The sequence below is a fragment of the Entelurus aequoreus genome, linkage group LG02 (genome assembly GCF_033978785.1).
Source record: "Entelurus aequoreus isolate RoL-2023_Sb linkage group LG02, RoL_Eaeq_v1.1, whole genome shotgun sequence".
Classification (NCBI taxonomy): Eukaryota; Metazoa; Chordata; class Actinopteri; order Syngnathiformes; family Syngnathidae; genus Entelurus; species Entelurus aequoreus.
Window position 1 is genome coordinate 18,192,879 of NC_084732.1, and position 20,000 is coordinate 18,212,878.

The following is a 20,000-nucleotide window of genomic DNA, read 5'->3' on the forward strand; positions in this document are numbered from 1 at the left end:
AATCTAGAGCCAAACCTGTGTTGGCGGCCTCTTGCCAAAGAGGCCACAAAAACGGAGAAAAGTAGCATTCGACCCCTTGTTTATAAGGGCCACTTAATTTGCTTCCCGAAATGTTTTTTTTTTACTCCGTACAGCAGCCATTAATATCATTTGCTGCAATGAGGCAAGCTGTTGATAGTGTTACCCTACCCAACATCTACCAGGACGGAGCCCTTGAAATTGTACCAACTCTTCCACCCTACACGTTGTACCTGCTTAAAATTGTTAAAATCTTGTTCTCATGAACCCAATGTTGTGTTTTGTTGCGTTTCGTGTAATGAATGTATAGTCACTAGGGCTGTGAATCTTTGGGTGTCACACGATTCGATTCAAAATCGATTCTTGGGGCCACGATTCGATTCAAAAACGATTTTTTAAAAAACAATTTTTAATGAAAACAATACACAACAATACCATAATAATGCAATACAATTTCAAAACCAAACCCGACCCAGCAACATTCAGAATAGCAATAAACAAAGCAATTGAGAGCAATTGAGGACACAAAAACATGACACGGAACAATCTAAAAGTAGTGAGACAAAAATTAATATTATCAACAACAGTATCAATATTAGTAACAATTTCAACATAGCAGTGATTAAAAATCCCTCATTGATTTTATCATTACAAACATTAATAAAAAAATTTAAAAAAAAATGAACAATAGTGTCACAGTGGCTTACACTTAAATAAATGATAAATGGGTTATACTTGTATAGCGCTTTTCTACCTTCAAGGTACTCAAAGCGCTTTGACAGTATTTCCACATTCACACACACATTCATTCACACACTGATGGCGGGAGCTGCCATGCAAGGCGCTAACCAGCAGCCATCAGGAGCAAGGGTGAAGTGTCTTGCCCAAGGACACAACGGACGTGACTAGGATGGTAGAAGGTGGGCATTGAACCCCAGTAATTGCTGTGTATTGTTTTGTTGGCTTGATTAATTAAAAAAAAAAAGTTTTAATAAATAATTTAAAAAAATAAAAAATCGATTTTTTTAAAAATCAGAATCGATTTCTGAATCGCACAACGTGAGAATCTCGATTAGAATTCGAATCGATTTTTCCCCACACCCCTAATAGTCACACTAGTCCTGGGCAATAAATTGATTTTATGGATAAATTAGAGATTTTGGTTGCAGACACAATTTTTTTTTCTTTTTCCCTCTCTTCTTGCTAGGGCATTTTTTGAGCTTTTGTAGCATCCGCCCTCACCCTTATTTCCTTAGGGAGATTCACACACACAGCACAACATGGCTAACACAAACAAGAGAGAGCCGTTTATTCAAAGAAAATAATAGTGTTGTCAGTGGTTTGGTTTCGTGGCAACAGGCGTGCAATAAATGGCTGCAAAGTTTGTTTACAAAAGGCAGCAGCACAACAAAGGGCAAAACCAAGGCAAAAAAGAACATAACAAAGTCATGCCAAGGAGTGATGGAGTCATTGACACAAGGTACCATGTATGATAAGAATGAAGCACAGTGGAAAACAATCACCGTTGTCGCTGTGCATGTCGCTGTAGATGTGGTGCCCAAACAGTGGAAAGCCTGTTTACATACAATTACTAAATTTTAGAGACCTCAATGCTAAATTTTTATTTTACCGAAGTATTTTATTTAATACAGAAGTTGCCTCCCATAGGAAGCTCTATATTGAATACCTGTTTGATTAGGACAATGCATATTGTTCAACATATGAGCAAAAGCATCACATTAAAAATGTCTGAATTAGCTATAACAGCTAAATTTCATGTTTTATTTTTTAATTTTTTAGATGATCTATCTGTTCTAAAAAAACAACTTTATAAAGATGATAATTTTACTAAGAGTAAGATGCAGTGTATACAGTACACTAGTTATTGATTAAATAAAACTTATTTTGAATTAAATTATCTGTCATTTGTATTCATTAGTTTCTTTAAAAAGTAGGGTGTAAAAATTTATTTTTTGTGAAAAAATATTTAAGGTTTTATTTTCAGGCCATTTCTCCCAGACCTATGTCACACCCCTGTTAAACATGCAACATTTTTTTTTGAAAAGCAACCGGTTTTATTTTGTTTAGGCTTTGTAATTCACATCTGTGCGAACTTGCTGTGGCATTCGGTATGAATAGAAGTAGGGAGGTGACGATGTTAAAACATTTCTATCGCTGTCATTGTGACCAAAATCATCGCGGTTATCATTATTATTGTGGTATTGTTGAATGTGCTCTGAAAGTACACACTGAAAGCTTTTGATATTTTTTTTTTAATAATTGAAATATATTTTGCATGTTTTGTGTTTCTTATGCTTCAGTAATAGTAGTGTTCTGGTGTGAGTTGTGGCATCTTACTCTGTTCAGCAATCCTTGAACTCACCGTAAAAACACCTCCATGTCATATTCCTTTGAGTAAATATCGATCACTCTCTTCTAAGAGCACAGTTTGTAGGTTCAACGTGCACAATTGAATAGCTTAGTTGCTCAGACAGTAATTTTTATACAAGTTTAGATTGGGGTATGAGGTTTCTTAATGAGGAAATGTCTCTTGTATTCATGTTAGCATTTAAGCTAGTGCCAGTACGTCTGAGAGTTTATCAAAATGCAGTTAGCAGTCATGGTTTTTTAATAATTTTATTTAAAGCGATAATACTAACTGTCGAAAGTTTTGCCATGGTTATCATTAATACCGTTTATTGTTACATCCATAATTAGAACTTAGAAGCCTTGCATATTTGCTGCTGAGAGCTTTGGAGCATCATTGGAGACATGCAGCACAGCTGTTGGAGTCGACTAATAACTAGAGTGGAACTTTGGTGGGATATAGGGTTCAGTTTTTACTTGTTTACTCTTTTTGAATAAACTTCCCACGATCTGAGTTTTTGTGCTTTCGGCAACCTGTGTATAGTGGCAACCCTATTATAATGGCCACTTTTGCTATTTTGCATGTGTGGTCGCTATAGACCGATTTGACTCAACTATACCACATAAACCCACATTATGTACAGTATTTTTTCAAATGTAGGCCTTCACTATTTTAGACGCCCCAATTACTGGCCGACAGATAAGTGTCGCCTCCTGTTTCCCAGACTATGTGGCTGCAATTACTTTTATGATGACTAGCACTACTGTGTCATAGTATTACACCTTGGCTAGGGAAGGCCGAAATGCAGGATGTAGAGGTTAGCATCTCCCTCCAGTCTGCAACCAGATGTTTAATGTTTATTTGCAACAACTGAACTAAAAAAAGCATCAAAATATAACAAACTAAAAAGACCCTGGGGTGATTCTTAAACATAAGAACATACATATGACACAAACTAACCACTCTGAGAAAACAATGACAAGCATTTCCCTAAATCTAGCCGAAACAGAATACAATTATTAAAAAGAAAACAAGGATCTCTCCCTTTTTGAAGTGAATGATTTAACAAAATGAGAAATTCAACGTGTGGCTAGATAACAATTGTAGCAAGGTGTGGGGATTTTTTTATATGGAGGCAGGACCTTTGCTGCAGCCAGTCAATCAGTCCCAGCCCTAATGGGCGCACCAGGGTACTTCTAAAAGCAGCCTGCACATAATCAACTAGGGAAAAAACATGCAAATTCCACCTGCAAGTGCAGTAAAACACCTTAAGGGCACCTGCCACCTGTACAGCTTAAATTTGTGGTGGTGTTTGAAAAGAAAATGCTGCTCGACTTTTTCACTTTGACCCAAAAACAGTATGTATTATGCAAAATGTAAGTATAAAATTAAACTTGGACTTAGACAAACTTTATTTGTCTAAGTCCAATTTCCCTTGTGGATACAAGGGAAATTGTTTCACACAGTAGCTCAGATAGAAAGGATAATGCAGGTATAAAGTAGACTAAAAATGTACAATAGTAGCAAAATAAAATATAAGTAGTGCAGTGTTTAGTTTAATCAGATATTTTTAATTCACCTGTTTAAACAAACTTTTTTCCCCCTAATAGATGGCTACTTCTTTGTAGTTTAAGTTATTAAATGCCCTTAGCCACACTATGAGACAACATATCTTATACATTTAAACCCCATTTATTTTGTTGATTAGCTTGTATTAGATTTAGTAATTAATGGATTACCCCAGGCTAAGTTTATAACTAATGTTAAGTTGTGTTCTACAAGTGCAATACTTACAATTGTCTTTGTTGTCCTAGTCGTCTATTGGAACCACCAGCAATGTACCGGTGCCATCGTCTTTCCCGTCTGCTGCCTCGTACAGTACAGGACCCTTCAGGGCCCCGGTGCACTCGTATGGACAGTTTGGTGCTGCACCCCTCGGAGCTCAGCAGTTTGGGGCTGTCGGAGGTAAGAAGGAATGTTAACATAGAATAGACACCATTCTGGGAACCATAAACTGTTTGTGGGGGAAAATTGCTGCTTGTCTTCTATGGACTTAGTCCTATTGTACTGATTATCTCGTACATACGTGTGTGCATGCATGTAGTCTCATGCTACAGCTACTTTATTGTTTCTGTTCTCTGGGTGAGGTTGGGAAGTGTCTGCCTGGTGCCACCAGTGTGACACATTGTAAGCTGTGTACACCCAGACTCATCCATGTAACAAAATAAACATGGTGGGTGCAGTTGACAGTTTAACAATATTTAAACTAGTACATTATTCTATTTTATTACATACAATTGTTTGATCAAAACCACATATGCGGTCCTCTCCAAGGTTTCTCATAGTCATTCACCGACGTCCCACTGGGGTGAGTTTTTCCTTGCCCGTATGTGGGCTCTGTACCGAGGATGTCGTTGTGGCTTGTACAGCCCTTTGAGACACTTGTGATTTAGGGCTATATAAATAAACATTGATTGATAAACATTGAAAACAACGTCAATAGTACGCAATAACTAAACAATAGAAAAAATTATATCCACTACTCATTTAAAGGAGTTCTATTATGCAAAACCAATTTGTCTTACCTGTTGGTACCCGTTGTTGTGTATTTGGGATCCCCATAAGTCCCGAAAATCAGAAATCCAAACCATGGAGGCATGGTGCAGGTATTTATAAAACAATCTTTCCTTCTTCCAAACTTGCTCCAAACGTGTTGTTTGGAATTTGAGACTTAAGTGACATATTTTGCCTTAGTTACGTTAGCGGATATCAGTCACTGTCAAAGGGGGTGGGTCTGGAGGAGGACTTCAGCACATTAATAAGACAGCTCACAAAACGGCGCATTCACATAGGACAGTCAGAACGCGGCCTGAAGACCGTCTGTAAGCTAAATGTATGCAAAATGATCACCATTACATGCTATGTAGACCACAAGGAAGTTTTTAAATGCTAAAACAGATCATATGACTCCTTTAAATCCTTTGTTTTTTACCTTTAAAATCCTCCTGTGTCCAGGGAATTATTCAGAGTTTGTAAACATTTGCAAAAAACACATAAAAAGATTCTGAGGAAGTAAAAGTATCAACCTAATCACTCTAGTATTGATCATACAGTGATACTTAGCTTTTTATCGACACCACTAATTTATGGATCGATCCACTGGCCGTAACAATGCTGATACACAACGGTTGTTGTATTGGTCTCTGGATATTGTAATTAATCTACTTGTTACAATTCTGGTAATATCTGCTTGCTTTCTGCTTCAATGCGCTTTCATCCACCCTTGTTAAACTTCACTAAACACTAGAGATTGGCAAAATGGCCTAAAATCTATATTACGATATTGCAGCTTCCTGCAATAATGATATATAGCACGCACAATATATTATTTGTTTTATAAAACATGATGTTAGGTTGTCAATGTAGTGAGTCCTCGGGACCCACAGGTAGTAAATTGATTGGGCCCCTGGGATATTCAAGGGTTCCCCAATTTATACAAAAAATTATAATGAATTATAATTAACGTATATTAAAAATGCATCTGAAATTTAACAAAAGTTTTAAAAAATTCACAGACGCTGTCTGAGCATTCAAAGTGTTTTTCGTTACCGCCACCGGAGTGTTTAGTTTCTTTCTTCTCATTACATTATTGATGCAGTTTTAAATTTATTTTCGTTTCACTAAATAAGCATTCATCACTTGCCACTTTTAAAAACAGTGCATTTGTAATAAGAAACTGTTGAATGAATTCCCATTACATTTATTAAATTAATGGAAATGTGTGCCAATCTGGAACATAAGTGCCCTATAATAGTGCCTCAGACTGGAAGTCTCTGCAGAGAGTGGTGAGGACGGCGGAAAAGATCACCAGGACTCCTCTTCCTCCTATCCAGGAAATCGCAAAAAGCCGCTGCCTGACCAGGGCTCAGAAAATCTGTAGCGACTCCTCCCACCCCCACCAAAGACTGTTTTCACTGCTGGACTCTAGAAAGAGGTTCCGCAGCCTCCGTAGCAGAACCTCCAGGTTCTGTAACAGCTTCTTCCCTCAGCCCATAAAACTCTTGAATGCATCAAAATGCTTCCCTCAATTTCCCCCCAAAAACGGATTAACTCACTGGAATATAAAGACAATATAACATACATCCATAAACATGGATGCATATGAAAAAATGCAATACAATTATTTATCTGTACAGTAATCTATTTATTTAATATCTGCACATTATTGCTCTTTTAATCTGCACTACAACAAGCTAATGCAACAACATTTTGTTCTTATCTGTACTGTAAAGTTCAAATTTGAATGACAATAAAAGGAAGTCTAAGAGTAATAAAGGAGCTGGTCAGATCTCCCATTGAGGTGGCTCGCTGAGGTCAGCCAGGTTTTAGAACTGTCTGCATTACTTTTACAATAAATCAATAATTGATTATTGACGTTTACAAATAAATTTTACAATCACCCATGTCCGAATTGCGATGCATTTAAAATCGATTATTTCCCCCACCTCTAAACGAAACATGGATTTATTTCTTATGACGTTTCTATTATTAAGTGTTGAAATTAAATCCGCGATGACTGGCTTCTTGTTTTGGTTGCTGCTAAACAAGCATGTTGTGATACTACGTACAGGTGATGAATTCTGTGTTGAGCTAATGCTCAGAGGGTTGAAACCATGCTTGTCTGGTCTGCTGACAACAATCTTTATTTTGTTAGTTACTTGTGCTGCAACTAACGACCGTTCAAATTGTAAGCCGTCACAAATAAATTGTTTAGGGAACATTTTTATTTTTGTCAATGCGGTTGTTAGTTTGGTTGCTCTAGCTGTTCATAAACCAGGTTATGTTTTTTTGTCTGCACAGGACGTAGCAGTCCTCAGATGGACCTTCTCGCTAAGAGTTCCACCCTTGAGAAGGCGGTGAAAGCCCCCGCCTCGGCTGTCCCTGCAGCATCCGCACCGGTCAGCCAGAGGAGTCACATGGCAGCACCCCGACTTGTTGCAGCCTCCACTGGCAGCCAGAAGCCTCCCGACCTCCTAGAGCAGAGAAAAGGTGAGTGGCGTTAACTGCAGGACGGATACAATGTAAGCTTTAGGGATGTGCCGATCGATATCGGCCACTTTTCGTGAAAATATATATGATTGGCCATTGCAGATTAATGGCGATCACATTAGCCAATATTCCTTGTTTGACAAGCAGCTACAGCTAATTATGTGTCTCCATTAGTGTTGTCCCGATACCAATATTTTAGTACCGGTACCAAAATAATTTTGATACTTTTCGGTACTTTTCTAAATAAAGGGGACCACAATTTTTTTTTATTATTGGCTTTATTTTGACAAAAAATCTTAGGGTACTCTAAACATATGTTTCTTATTGCAATTTAGTCCTTAAATGAAATAGTGAACATACTAGACAACTTGTCTTTTAGTAGTAAGTAAACAAACAAAGGCTCCTAATTAGTCTGCTGACATATGCAGTAACATATTGTGTCATTACCCATTGTATTATTTTGTCAACATTATGAGGGACAAGCTGTAAAAATTGATTATTAATGTACTTGTTCATTTACTGTTAATATCTGCCTACTTTATCTTTTAACAAGTTCTATCTACACTTTTGTTAAAATGTAATAATCACTTATTCTTCTGTTGTTTGATACTTTACATTAGTTTTGGATGATACCACAAATTTGGGTATCAATTCGATACCAAGTAGTTACAGGATCATACATTGGTCATATTCAAAGTCCTCATGTGTCCAGGGACATATTTCCTGAGTTTATAAACATATGATTCTTTTTAAAACGAAAGATGTTGTGATGCCAAAAAATATCGACGTAATCATAGTAGTATCAACTAGATGTGTGCCTGTACTTGATATCATTACAGTGGATGTCAGGTGTAGATCCACCAATGGCGTTTGTGTACATTTTGATGTTTGTGAGCTACGGTGTGTAGTGAAGCATGTTTAGCTATTCCTCGTCCTGCAGGGATGATACTTGTAAGAAACATACTTTATTTGTCACCATTGACACCAGGATTAGTGATTTAGAAGTAGCTAAAACACTGCAGACGGCGGATGGACGTTAGCAGCTAGCTAGCTAGCCATGTCTTAAAGCACCTCTTCCTGAGAGTGTTTCAGCAGTGTTATAGCTTCACATTCACTTCACACATAAAACACTGCTGACGTTAGCCACTAGCTAGCTAGCCATGACTTAAAGAACTTCTTCCTGAGGGTGTTTCAGTGTTATAACTTCACCTTTATTGTTAGTTTTTAAGCCAAAATGCGTCCGTTCTCCCTTTTTCTGTCTACACACTGTCTGCTTGTAAGTACTCCGTGATTGTGTGCTCCGGAACATGCTCCTCTGCTCGTAAAACCAGCAATGACTCGACGTGACGACACGGCGCGGGACCGGTACGTTTCAGAGGTGGTATAATACTGAAAATTATTCATACGTATCGCGGTACTATACTAATATCGGTATACCGTACAACCCTAGTCTCCATACACTATGTGGAGCCACTCTCCTAAACTAATAATAATCTCCTCTTTTTTTTCTCAAAAATAATATTTTGTTTTTGTTATAATTTACAATCTCAGGGAAAAGTCCCTGGACACAGGAGGACTTTGAGGGCAAACAAGTATTTAAATATGTAGTATATAGTAATTTTTGCTTTGTTTAAGTTATTGTGTACTGTTGACTTTTTTTGATCAAACAATTGTATGTCTTAAAAGAGAATAAGGAACTAGTTTAATTATTCAGTTCATATTGTCCTACTGTCAATAGCACTCACCATAAATACAGTACATTGAAAAATGTACAGTTAACACATGTGATTGGTATCGGCCGGTCTTACTCATTGATGATCGGTATCAACAGCATCAATTTTTGATGGAAACATCCCTATTGAGTTTTAATCAAATGTTCCCTCCTTTTTAGCATTAAAAACCTTTATTTTTGTTGTTCAGCTCCAGGGGCGCCTAGAATGACTCATGTGGATCATGAACGACATGCTATGGAAAATCGGGATCCAAACCGGCGTCAAGCCAGTGAGTATATTTGCCTTTTTTTAATAATTAAGACAATAATACTAAATAAATTACATTTTTAAGTGTTTCATGGGCACAACATCTAATCTCAATTATCTCAATCTTAGTTAGCAGCTGCAATACTTAAGCTATCATCCTCTTGTGTATTGGAATGTGTGGGACAATCCACAGAATGTCTGGTGAAATACACTGGTGTGGTCTACATTCTCGATGCATGAATACTGACTAGCTGATTTTCTTCCTATCCAATACCAAGTAAAATTCAGGCTGGTATCGGCTATACCGATACCATATGCAAAAAAATACACCTAACTTGTCTGCTAAAATGTTAAATGTTGTGTATTTTCAAATAACATTTAAAAAAAACAATAAAAATGTAAGAAAAGATAGCAAAAAATCAGAATGTAATGAGAAAAAGATGACTTTTTTTAAACTAATAATAATAATAAATATATACTTAGTCACCTATAACAAAAAGTGTTGTCTTTATATATATATATATATATATATATATATATATATATATATATATATATATATATATATATATATATATATATATATTAGGGCTGCAACTAACAATTAATTTGATAATCGATTAATCTGTCGATTATTACTTCAATTAATCGATTAATAATCGGATAAAGGAGACAAACCACATTTCTGTCCTTTCCAGTATTTTATTGAAAAAAACAGCATACTGGCACCATACTGATTTTGATTATTGTTTCTCAGCTGTTTGTACATGTTGCAGTTTATAAATAAACGTTTATTTAAAAAAAAAAAGTTTTATTTTTTTATTTTTTAAGCCTCTGCGCATGCGCATAGCATAGATCCAACGAATCGATGACTAAATTAATCGGCAACTATTTTTTTAATCGATTAGTTGTAGCAGCCCTAATATATATATATATATATATATATATATATATATATATATATATATATATATATATATATATATATATATATATATAGCTTCTTTTTTTTAAATTAAAAAATATCAAACTGGGCCCTCCATGCTTGCCTTTTCAGTATGTGGCTTTTGGTGATAAGTTTAGACACACCTGTTCTAAAATATTAGATGCTCCCAAAATAAAAATGAAATATACTTAAAATATCCATCCATCCATCTTCAACCGCTTATCCGGAATTGGGTCGCGGGGACCACAGCTCCAGCAGAGACCCCAAGACTTCTCTCTCCAGAGCAACATTAGCAACTTCCCCCTGGGGGATCCCGAAGCGTTCCCAGGCCAGAGAGGAGATGTAATCCCCCTCGTCTGGTCCTTTGCTTGCCCGTGGTCTCCTCCAAGTTGGACGTGCAACGAGGACCTCCCTAGGGAGACGCTCGTGAGGCATCCGCACGAGATGACTGAACCACCTAAGCTGGCTCCTTTCCAAGCGAAGGAGCAGCGGCTCTACTCAGAGTCTCTCGGGTGACTGACCTTCTCACCCTATGTCTAAGGGAGATGCCAGCCACCCTTCTGAGGAAACTCATTTCGGCTGCTTGTATCCGTGATCTCATTCTTTCGATCATGACCCACACTTCAGGACCATAGGTGAGTAGGAATGTAGAAAGCTCGGTAGACAGAGAGCTTTGCCTTCTGGCTCAGCTCTCGTTTCGTCACAACAGTGACGACGAGCCTAAAATATGAACGTTTAGTTAGTTGATTAAATAATAAAATAATGAACTTGTGAATTAATTTAAAAAATCTAAACCACCATAATAAACACTGTTAAAAGTGTAACTGAACATTAATATTTTCGACACTAGTTTATACAATTAAGAAACTATAATATTTTTATTCATTTATTACATGGGGGGGGGGGTTTTAAAAATGTAAGAAAAAAAAGAGCAAAAATGTATGTAAGGAGAAAAAGCAAAACATTTTCTAACTAATCATTAATATACTGAGTCACTTATAATGCATAGCTGACACTATCTATTTTTAAAAAAAAATTTCAAATGAAAAAAATATCAATATGGCCTACACATACTTTGACTTTTCAGTATCCTGAACTAAAGTATCGATATTTGATTGGAGAATTGCTATTAGAGCATAAAGATCCGGTATCGATGTTTCAGTATCGATGTTTCGCACATCACTACCGACTAGCCTGGATGACTAAACAAGTGTGTAGCATGTTGATTGACGGCTCTTTACCACCTGTCAGCTGGCATTCAGCCGAACCGCCGCGGGGGGCGGAACCGAGGAAACCGCAGCCGAGGCAAAATGAACATGCGCAGGGACGGCCTGATGAAGTTCGAGGAGGACTTTGACTTTGAGACGGCCAACGCTCAGTTCCACAAAGACGACATCGACAAGGAGCTGCAGACCAAACTCAAGCTGAAAGGTGTCGCACACTCGCTGACTCAGCGGACACTTTTCATTGTGGTGCTAACTGTGTTTCTAACTGTAGACGACAAGCCTGAAAAGGCGCTGAATGGCGAAGAACAGGAACATCCGGCGAGCGAGGCAGCGGCGGCGACGACGACGACGACGGCGGCTGAGGACGAGGAGGCCGCGATGAACGCCTACTACGACAAGACAAAGTCCTTCTTCGACAACTTGTCCTGCAACGACTCCAAGTACACAACTTTCTTCTTCTTCATCATACAGAGGAAGCCATAAGCTTGTGCTCTTCCACAGTCAAACTGTCGCCATTATAACACTTCAAACTGTACAAATAGGGATGGAACGACAAACGGTATTGATGAGGTTATTGTTTTAAATTAAAATGATGGAAAACCCATGATTGATAGCTGCACTTTGAAAAACTCAGGGAAGGACTGGCGCCAGCTTGCTAGTTTTAAATGTGAACATGCAACAAGAGACATTAACGTCTTTCCCCATTAAGAAAGGACATAGTTTATTATTTCGGTCAATGGTCAACAAAATAAACAAACAGTTTTACATAAACAAACAGATGTACATTCATAAACAAACAGTTGTACATTCATAAATTAAAAAAAAAAAATGTTGCAGACCGAAAGGGTTTAGGCTGAAGTTGAACACTTATTGCGCCTAACCCTATAAACCAGTGGTTCTCAAACTTTTTTTGTCATCCCCCACTTTGGACAAGGGGGAGTTTTCAAGCCCCACCTGCCCCCATCGCCCCAACAGAACGCTAATGCCAAGCTTAACATTTTCAAATTTATTGAACATCAAGTAACATCAAGTTGTATACATTCAAACTCAATAACATAAATTAACATCAAGTTCAATAATAAATAAAATTACTGTGCAGCTGTGGTATAACTTGCATCAAGTTCAATATCAAATAAAATAACTTGCATCAAGTTCAATAATAAATAAAACAAAAGTGTTATAACTTGCATCAAGTTCAATAATAAATCAAAAAAAGTGTTATAACTTGCATCAAGTTCAATAATAAATCAAATAAGTGTTATAACTTGCATCAAGTTCAATAATAAATCAAAAAAAGTGTTATAACTTGCATCAAGTTCAATAATAAATCAAATAAAAGTGTTATAACTTGCATCAAGTTCAATAATAAATCAAATAAAAGTGTTATAACTTGCATCAAGTTCAATAATAAATCAAAAAAAGTGTTATAACTTGCATCAAGTTCAATAATAAATCAAATAAAAGTGTTATGACTTGCATCAAGTTCAATAATAAATAAAAAAGTGTTATAACTTGCATCAAGTTCAATAATAAAAATAAAAAAAAGTTTTATAACTTGCATCAAGTTCAATAATAAATCAAATAAAAGTGTTATAACTTGCATCAAGTTCAATAATAAATCAAATAAAAGTGTTATAACTTGCATCAAGTTCAATAATAAATCAAATAACTTGCATCGAGTTCAATAATAAATAAAAATAAAAGTGCCACTTTGCAATCTTTGCAAAAAAAAAAGGAGGAGCTAATGCATTTGGCAAGACAGGGCAAGTGAACATGAGTTTTACAGTACTCCAGCATTAGTGGCTGCAATGAGCCTGTTTTGCACTGCACAGCTTTTCAAATCGGGGTTGCAGGCTTGACACTGCCACTGTTAAAACCTCATTGAGTTCGGGGCTGAGCTGCCTTGACGCGAGTGCTTCCCGGTGAATGACAGTGTCCCCAATGCGCATTTGGCGCAACCCTCTTTATTAGAGCCTGCAGCCCGTTTCTTGACTTTGCCATGGTCTGTGCGCCATCAGAGCAAAAGCCCACACAGTTTTCCCATTTAAGGTCGTGTTCTTTGAGGAAACTGTCCATTATATTGAACAGCTCATCAGCATTGGCTCTATTTTTTATGTATTTGCAAAACAGCAAATCCTCGCACAGTGACTCGCCATTCACAAAGCTTCCGCTTAGTCCCGCCCCCATTAGTTACTGTTGCTATGTTTGTCAAACTTTCGCTCCTACCTAGAAATTTAAGGCTTACAGGAAAAATAAGTAATTCACATTTATTTATATAGCGAATTTCACAGACAGAATCACAAAGTGATTTACAGTGTGTATAGAAAATGAAAGCATAGTAAAAAAAATCAAAATCTAAGAATATAATTGAAAAAAAAAAAAATTAAAGTGAAATTTCCTCCCGTTCCTCGCGCCCCACCTGTCATGTCTCTATTCCCCACCAGTGGGGCACGCCCCACACTTTGAGAAACGCTGCTATAAACAAAGTCAAGTACGAGATGAGCTTCCAAAAAATATGAAATTTCCTTTTCACAAAATCTTGTAAATACACATTGTACACAACATAAATACTGTCCAATTATATATACAGTAAAGGCATGTGAAATATTCTTGTACACATGTTAAACCTTTGCACCAATTATAGACTATATACAAACAATTATACTTCCATTATGATTTATATCCCACATTTAGTTTTTAATTAACATTGATCATAGTATTAACTACTGTGTTGATTCAAGAGTGATATATTTTTCCAAGACATTGGTCTTAAAGTTTTTTTTAAATGTGTGAATGGAATTGGAACATTTTAAGGAATCATCCAAGCTGTTCCACAGTTGAACCCCCCTGACAGAAACACATCTACTTTTTAAGCTCGTTCTTATGTTTGCTTTCTGAAAGACATACCCCAGTCTAAGCGCATATTAACACATTGCTGAGCAAGTAAATAATCAAATGTGCACATTGAACCGACAAGCTGTGCTCTCTTAGAACAGAGATTGTTAGAGGAATACTACACACAGGTGTTTTTAAGTGCGTTCAAGGACCGCTAAACAGTAAGATTCCACAACGCCCGCTAGAAATATTTATTACACACACTTCGTTTAAATAAATCTTAAAAGTGCTACAGTACAAAAAACATTTAAAACAATAAAAGCTTAGCCATTAAAACAGATAAAATACTAAGACTAAAACACTATCCGCAAAGCATAAAAACGATTGGGTTTTCTAAGTGTCTATTTTAGTTATTTAAAATAACTTGGTCAAAAGATTTCAGTGTGTTTTAAGGACTCTTTGAGCAGATTCAACAGTAACGTGAAAATAACTGGTAATTTTGGTCACACTAACTGTAATATATTTTTATATTGTTACATTCCATTTTAGAGGTTCCAGTTATTATTTTTTACAGTAAATGATTCAAATGTGCTGCCGATTAGTCTTTTGTAGTCGTCCGGTGTGTGGTCGACAAACACAATTGACAGAAGAGGTCTCAAGAACATTGGCATGAACAGCTATGACTGTAGGCAACCTCCTAATGTACTGTATTTTCGTGACCGTAGGGCGCACCGTATTATAATGTGCAGTCTCAGTTACGGGTGCTATTTCTGTATTTAACGCATAGTAAAACATACGGTAGCATGCATGCACGCTGTTTTAAAAAGGCAGCAGGAGCAAAGCTGAGTTCGGTTGTACTTTATTGAAGTATTTAACAATGTACTCACATTATTATTTGATCAATCCTCATCCACAAATCCATCAAAGTCCTCATCTTCTGTGTCCGAAATGAACAGCTGGGAAAGTTCTCCCTCAAACACGCCAGATTTCCTCTTGTCATTTTCAGAGTCAGTCTCGTTGCCGTGGGGCTCCTCAGAAGTGATGCCGGCTTTTGCAAGCTGACATGTTAGCCCAAACATCCACAATCCATTCACAAATTGTGGCATAAATCGCCCGACGCTGCCTCCCAGCTTTCGTAAAGCTGTGTTCGCCATCTGTCATCCATCGCTCCCATGACGCTCGCAAATTCACTTTGAACGCCCTGTTTACACCGATGTCCAGCGGTTGGAGTTCATTTGTCATGCCTCCTGGAATGATGGCAAGCTCCGAGTTTGTTTGCTGCACTTGGTTTTTCACAGCGGCTGTGAGATGGGCGTGCATGGAGTCGCAGATCAACAAGGACGTGACGCGAGGAAAAAAACATTCAGTCTTTTTACGTAGACCTCACTCAGCCACTCTCTCATTTTCTCCTCCTCCATCCAGCCCTTTAGATTCGCCTTAATGATGACTACAGGTGGAAATTTTTCTTGAGGTAGTGTCTTCCTCTTGAAAATCACCATAGGTGGCAGTTTCTGTCCTTTAACATGGCAAGCTAGCACAACCGTAAAAGCCGACTTCTCGTGCTCCGTTGTGCGTATCGCTACCGTGCTGGTCCCCTTCTTCTCCACAGTGGTGTTCACCGGGATGTCGAAAGTGAGCAGCACCTCGTCCGTGTTGGTGATGTGGTTGGGCTGGATGTGTTTGTCGGCAAACACATCCTGCAAAACTGGGGGGCGTGCCTTTAGCGTCCCCTCTCACTTGCAACCTTCACCCTTTAACGTCCGCATGCTGTCCTCAGTCACGTCCGCCTCTCCTCTATATAAACAGCGTGCCGGCCCACACAACAACATCTACCGATTTTGGAACTCTGTGCACACATAAGGCGCCCTGCATTATAAGGCGCCCCGTCCATTTTGGATAACATTTAAGACTTTTATGGTCGTGAAAATACGGTAGTTGTTTTTTACACCACAAGAGCTGCTTTAACAAGTATTATAAGTGGTCAGCAGTTTACAGTCCATCCGGAAAGTATTCACAGCGCTTCACTTTTTCCACATTTTGTTATGTTGCAGCCTTATTCCAAAATGGAATAAGTAAATTTTGTCTTCAAAATTCTATAGACAATACCCAATAATGACTATATGAAATTTTTTTTTTAAATGCAAATTTATTAAAAATGTACACAAGTATTTACAGTATTTGTTCCATATTTAGATAGGTATGCCAAGCTTGTGGCATTGTATTCAAAAATAATTGAGGCTGTAATTGTTGCTAAAGGTGCATCAACAAAGTATTGAGCAAAGGCTGTGAATACTTATGTACAAGTAATTTTTAGTTTTTAATACATTTGCACAATCATTAAGTGTTGAGTCATTATAGGGTATTGTGTTCAGACTTTTCAGGGCAAAAATGAATTTATTTCATTTTGGAATAAGGCTGTAACACAGGGGTGGGCAATTAATTTTTACCGGGGGCCGCATGAGCTACCCGAGCACTGCTGGAGGGCCACATCGACAATATTTCAATTAAATTTTGCTCAATATTATTTTTGATATATACCGTAAGATAAATAATAATAATAATAATAATAGTAATACTTCAACATAGTGTGTGTAACAGCATTCCATGACTAATATATATAAATTAACATTAATAATAAATGACAGTAAAATAAGCACACGTATGACTGAGGAGTCATAGTGTAACTTTGTGTGGTGTTTGAGTTGTCCGACTTTTTGTGTGGCCTTAAACGCACCAGTGGTTTAGTGCTATGCGTGTTGGTGACAGATGACAAGTTGGTTTTGGCCTGGTTTGTACGGCAGAAAATGACTAGTTTTTCGAGATAGAATTGTTTTACTCATGTTTTTGGTGTGGTTATGTCCGAATATAAACAGTTTTGTTCAATAAAGTGATCGATATAATTCCTGTCCTCGAAGCATCTCGATAGACGTTACAATAATTGAACGGTGTTCAATTGAACGGTGTTGACGAACACCATTAGGGCCGCTTGTTGTCACTGTCACTCAAAGTTGCATTGCAAAATTCCATAGAATAAATATGTTTATTTTGTTTAGAATTCAGATGGGATTTGATTTGGTGCGCGGCATATACTTGCTGCGCGCAGCGGACGCTTGAGAAGTGCGCAATTGCGCAGGCACGCACCTTAGGTGAGGGGACGTTGCTTTGCAGTTCATGTGTTGTTGAAAACACGGCATTCCTCATCAACTTTTCTCTTTTTGGCGTCTCGGGTGTAAACCGTGCATCACTTGTCGCTGCATGTGCACCTTCACTCGCAGGTTACACACGGACACACGCCCATAAATAATACTTTTCAAAATAAAAGCAGCACAGTTGTATTGCGCGCAGGACATAGATGTTTTTTCAACTTTATTTTGTAATTGTAGTTGTTCACAATCACGCATACGTCCACACGGAAGTAATACAAATAACGATTTTCAAAACAAAAGCAGCACCGTTGTATTGCACACTCGACATAGATACTTTTTAAAATTTATTTTGTAATTTATAATTGGCCTCACGCGGGCCGGACAGGGACGCACAAAGGGCCGGATGCGGCCCGCGGGCCGCAGAATGCCCAGGTCTGCTGTAACAGAACGAAATGTGGGAAAAGTGAAGTATTGTGAATACTTTGCCAATGCACTGTATCTCCTGCATGTTACACCTGTTGAACTGTTTGCTTATCGCGATCAGGGTTTCCCCTTGATTGCCAAGATACCTGTGGGAGCGTAGTCAATGTAACGTCACATTATTAGCTATGATACATATTTTCTTTAAGAAGGCAAAAACGTGTATACATTTAATTATTCTTTTAACATATGTTTTCATACATATATAACTTTTGCTCTTTTTTTGTTTTTTAATTGTTGCCGCTTATTGTACAATAATTGGAGATTTGTCCAATCTTTTTTGTCTTTCTTTATTATTAACAACAGGCACGAATCTAGCATCTATTTCTGCTGTTACTGGAGACTGTAATCGTGTTTAGAGCTGCTGCAGAGAGCCTGATGTCACACAGTCTTCGTGCTGCCTGGAGCCTTTCTATCATCGCCATCTTAAATTTTGAAGATCCTTGTCTGCGGGTGTATCTCGGATATATTAAAGTATGTCTACATCGCGAACATGCTCTCTCCGATCTAGACAACCCCGTGCGTATGGCTTACGTCATTTAATTATTCGGTTCCGGAAGTGCTCTTCCGGTGATCTTTTTTCGGCGGCCAAGTTTTCGGTGTATCATTGGTGTGCAAACAATTAGTATCCATTTGTACTGTAACAGCCTGCTGGTGTTAATGTGTTGTTTTTCCCATGGTTTGTGAACACACCGTGTTGGCGGAGAATGAGGAAGTATGTTTTGTGTCTAGGAGTGAAGCACGGACAAAATATTTGTTGGAATTGTGCTTGACTTAGCATAAAGTTGGCAAAAAAAACTAAAAATAGTGTCGGACTTTGTCTTCTTCTGGACGCTATAATACATTATTACTTTATTTTGTTTTCACATTTAAAAAAAATGTAAGTTATGCTGTGGTGCCTAATATTTTGCTGCGGCGCCACAATCAAATACAATGAGAACACTGGCTATTACAATATAGGTTCTGTTACTGCTGTATTGTGAAATAGCCGTGTTCGAAAATGAATATATGGCCAAAGAGAACAAATGTTTTTCTAACCGGTGTAGAAATGAATACCCAGTGTGTAGTCAGGAATCTAAGAATAGGGGTGCTCAAAAAATACTCAAATCCGAATTGCAATTCTTCAATCGATTCATACTTTACACAAATCCTTAGATTTCTTAAAAAGGCTTAGTGGCCACATGTGTGGACAGCACCTTTTAGCTCTTATTTCCAAAATTGTGTAGACTACTGAATTGGGGTCTTATGGCTGCGTATCTTATTTCCAAAATTGTGTAGACTACTGAATTGGGGTCTTAAGGCTGCGTATATGGACACTTATACTGCCATCTGAGGGTGTCAGAAGAGTATAACATACAATGGAATTTGGAAAAAAAATGTAAAAATAAGAATTAGCATGTCATTAAGCATGAAGTACACATTTGTGTACTTATGGACTAAGTACATCATATCACAAGATGATTCTTAGTTTTTATTCTAATTAGGGTACAATAAGGCCAAATAGCAAAGAGAAATATAAAAAAAGCATATAAACAAACAGCTTGGGCCTTAAGGAGAAAAATTTCATAAAGAATCAATTTTTAAAAAGATGCTTTTGGGCCATCCCCGTGCTCTTATGTCAGTCAGCAACCAAAATAAGGTTTTGTAACCTGTTTTGATCAGGTTTTATTGTAATTGTCATACCAAATAATACATTATGAAAATTGGTTTGAATCAAAAATCGATTGAGTCAAAACCGAATTTTGAGGTGACTAAATATATCTCCCTGTAGTATAGAATGGGCTATTTGTGTCAGAGTGGAAGGAACATCACCTGCTTCCAGTTGCACAGTTTAACATGTCTGAAAAGGAGTAGGAAGAAGCAGAGCTTATTTCATGTGCATGAAAGATGATTTTGCACCATAACTTTAGCAAATGGACTCTTTAGTCAATCCAGGAGTTTTATTACTAATGC

At 37.5% G+C, this 20,000-nt stretch overlaps 1 protein-coding gene across 2 annotated transcripts in view; it reads left to right on the top strand.

Moving 5' to 3' along the window:
• The window catches only part of lsm14ab (LSM14A mRNA processing body assembly factor b), a 24,498-nt gene that overhangs the window by 3,130 nt on the left and 1,368 nt on the right, over nucleotides 1-20,000 (top strand). For both annotated transcript variants that reach the window (XM_062023486.1, XM_062023480.1), the window contains exons 3-7: nucleotides 4,201-4,351; nucleotides 7,247-7,435; nucleotides 9,356-9,436; nucleotides 11,612-11,791; nucleotides 11,858-12,026. In XM_062023486.1, coding sequence (XP_061879470.1) covers nucleotides 4,201-4,351; nucleotides 7,247-7,435; nucleotides 9,356-9,436; nucleotides 11,612-11,791; nucleotides 11,858-12,026 — 770 coding nt within the window. The remainder of the gene's footprint in view (nucleotides 1-4,200; nucleotides 4,352-7,246; nucleotides 7,436-9,355; nucleotides 9,437-11,611; nucleotides 11,792-11,857; nucleotides 12,027-20,000) is intronic.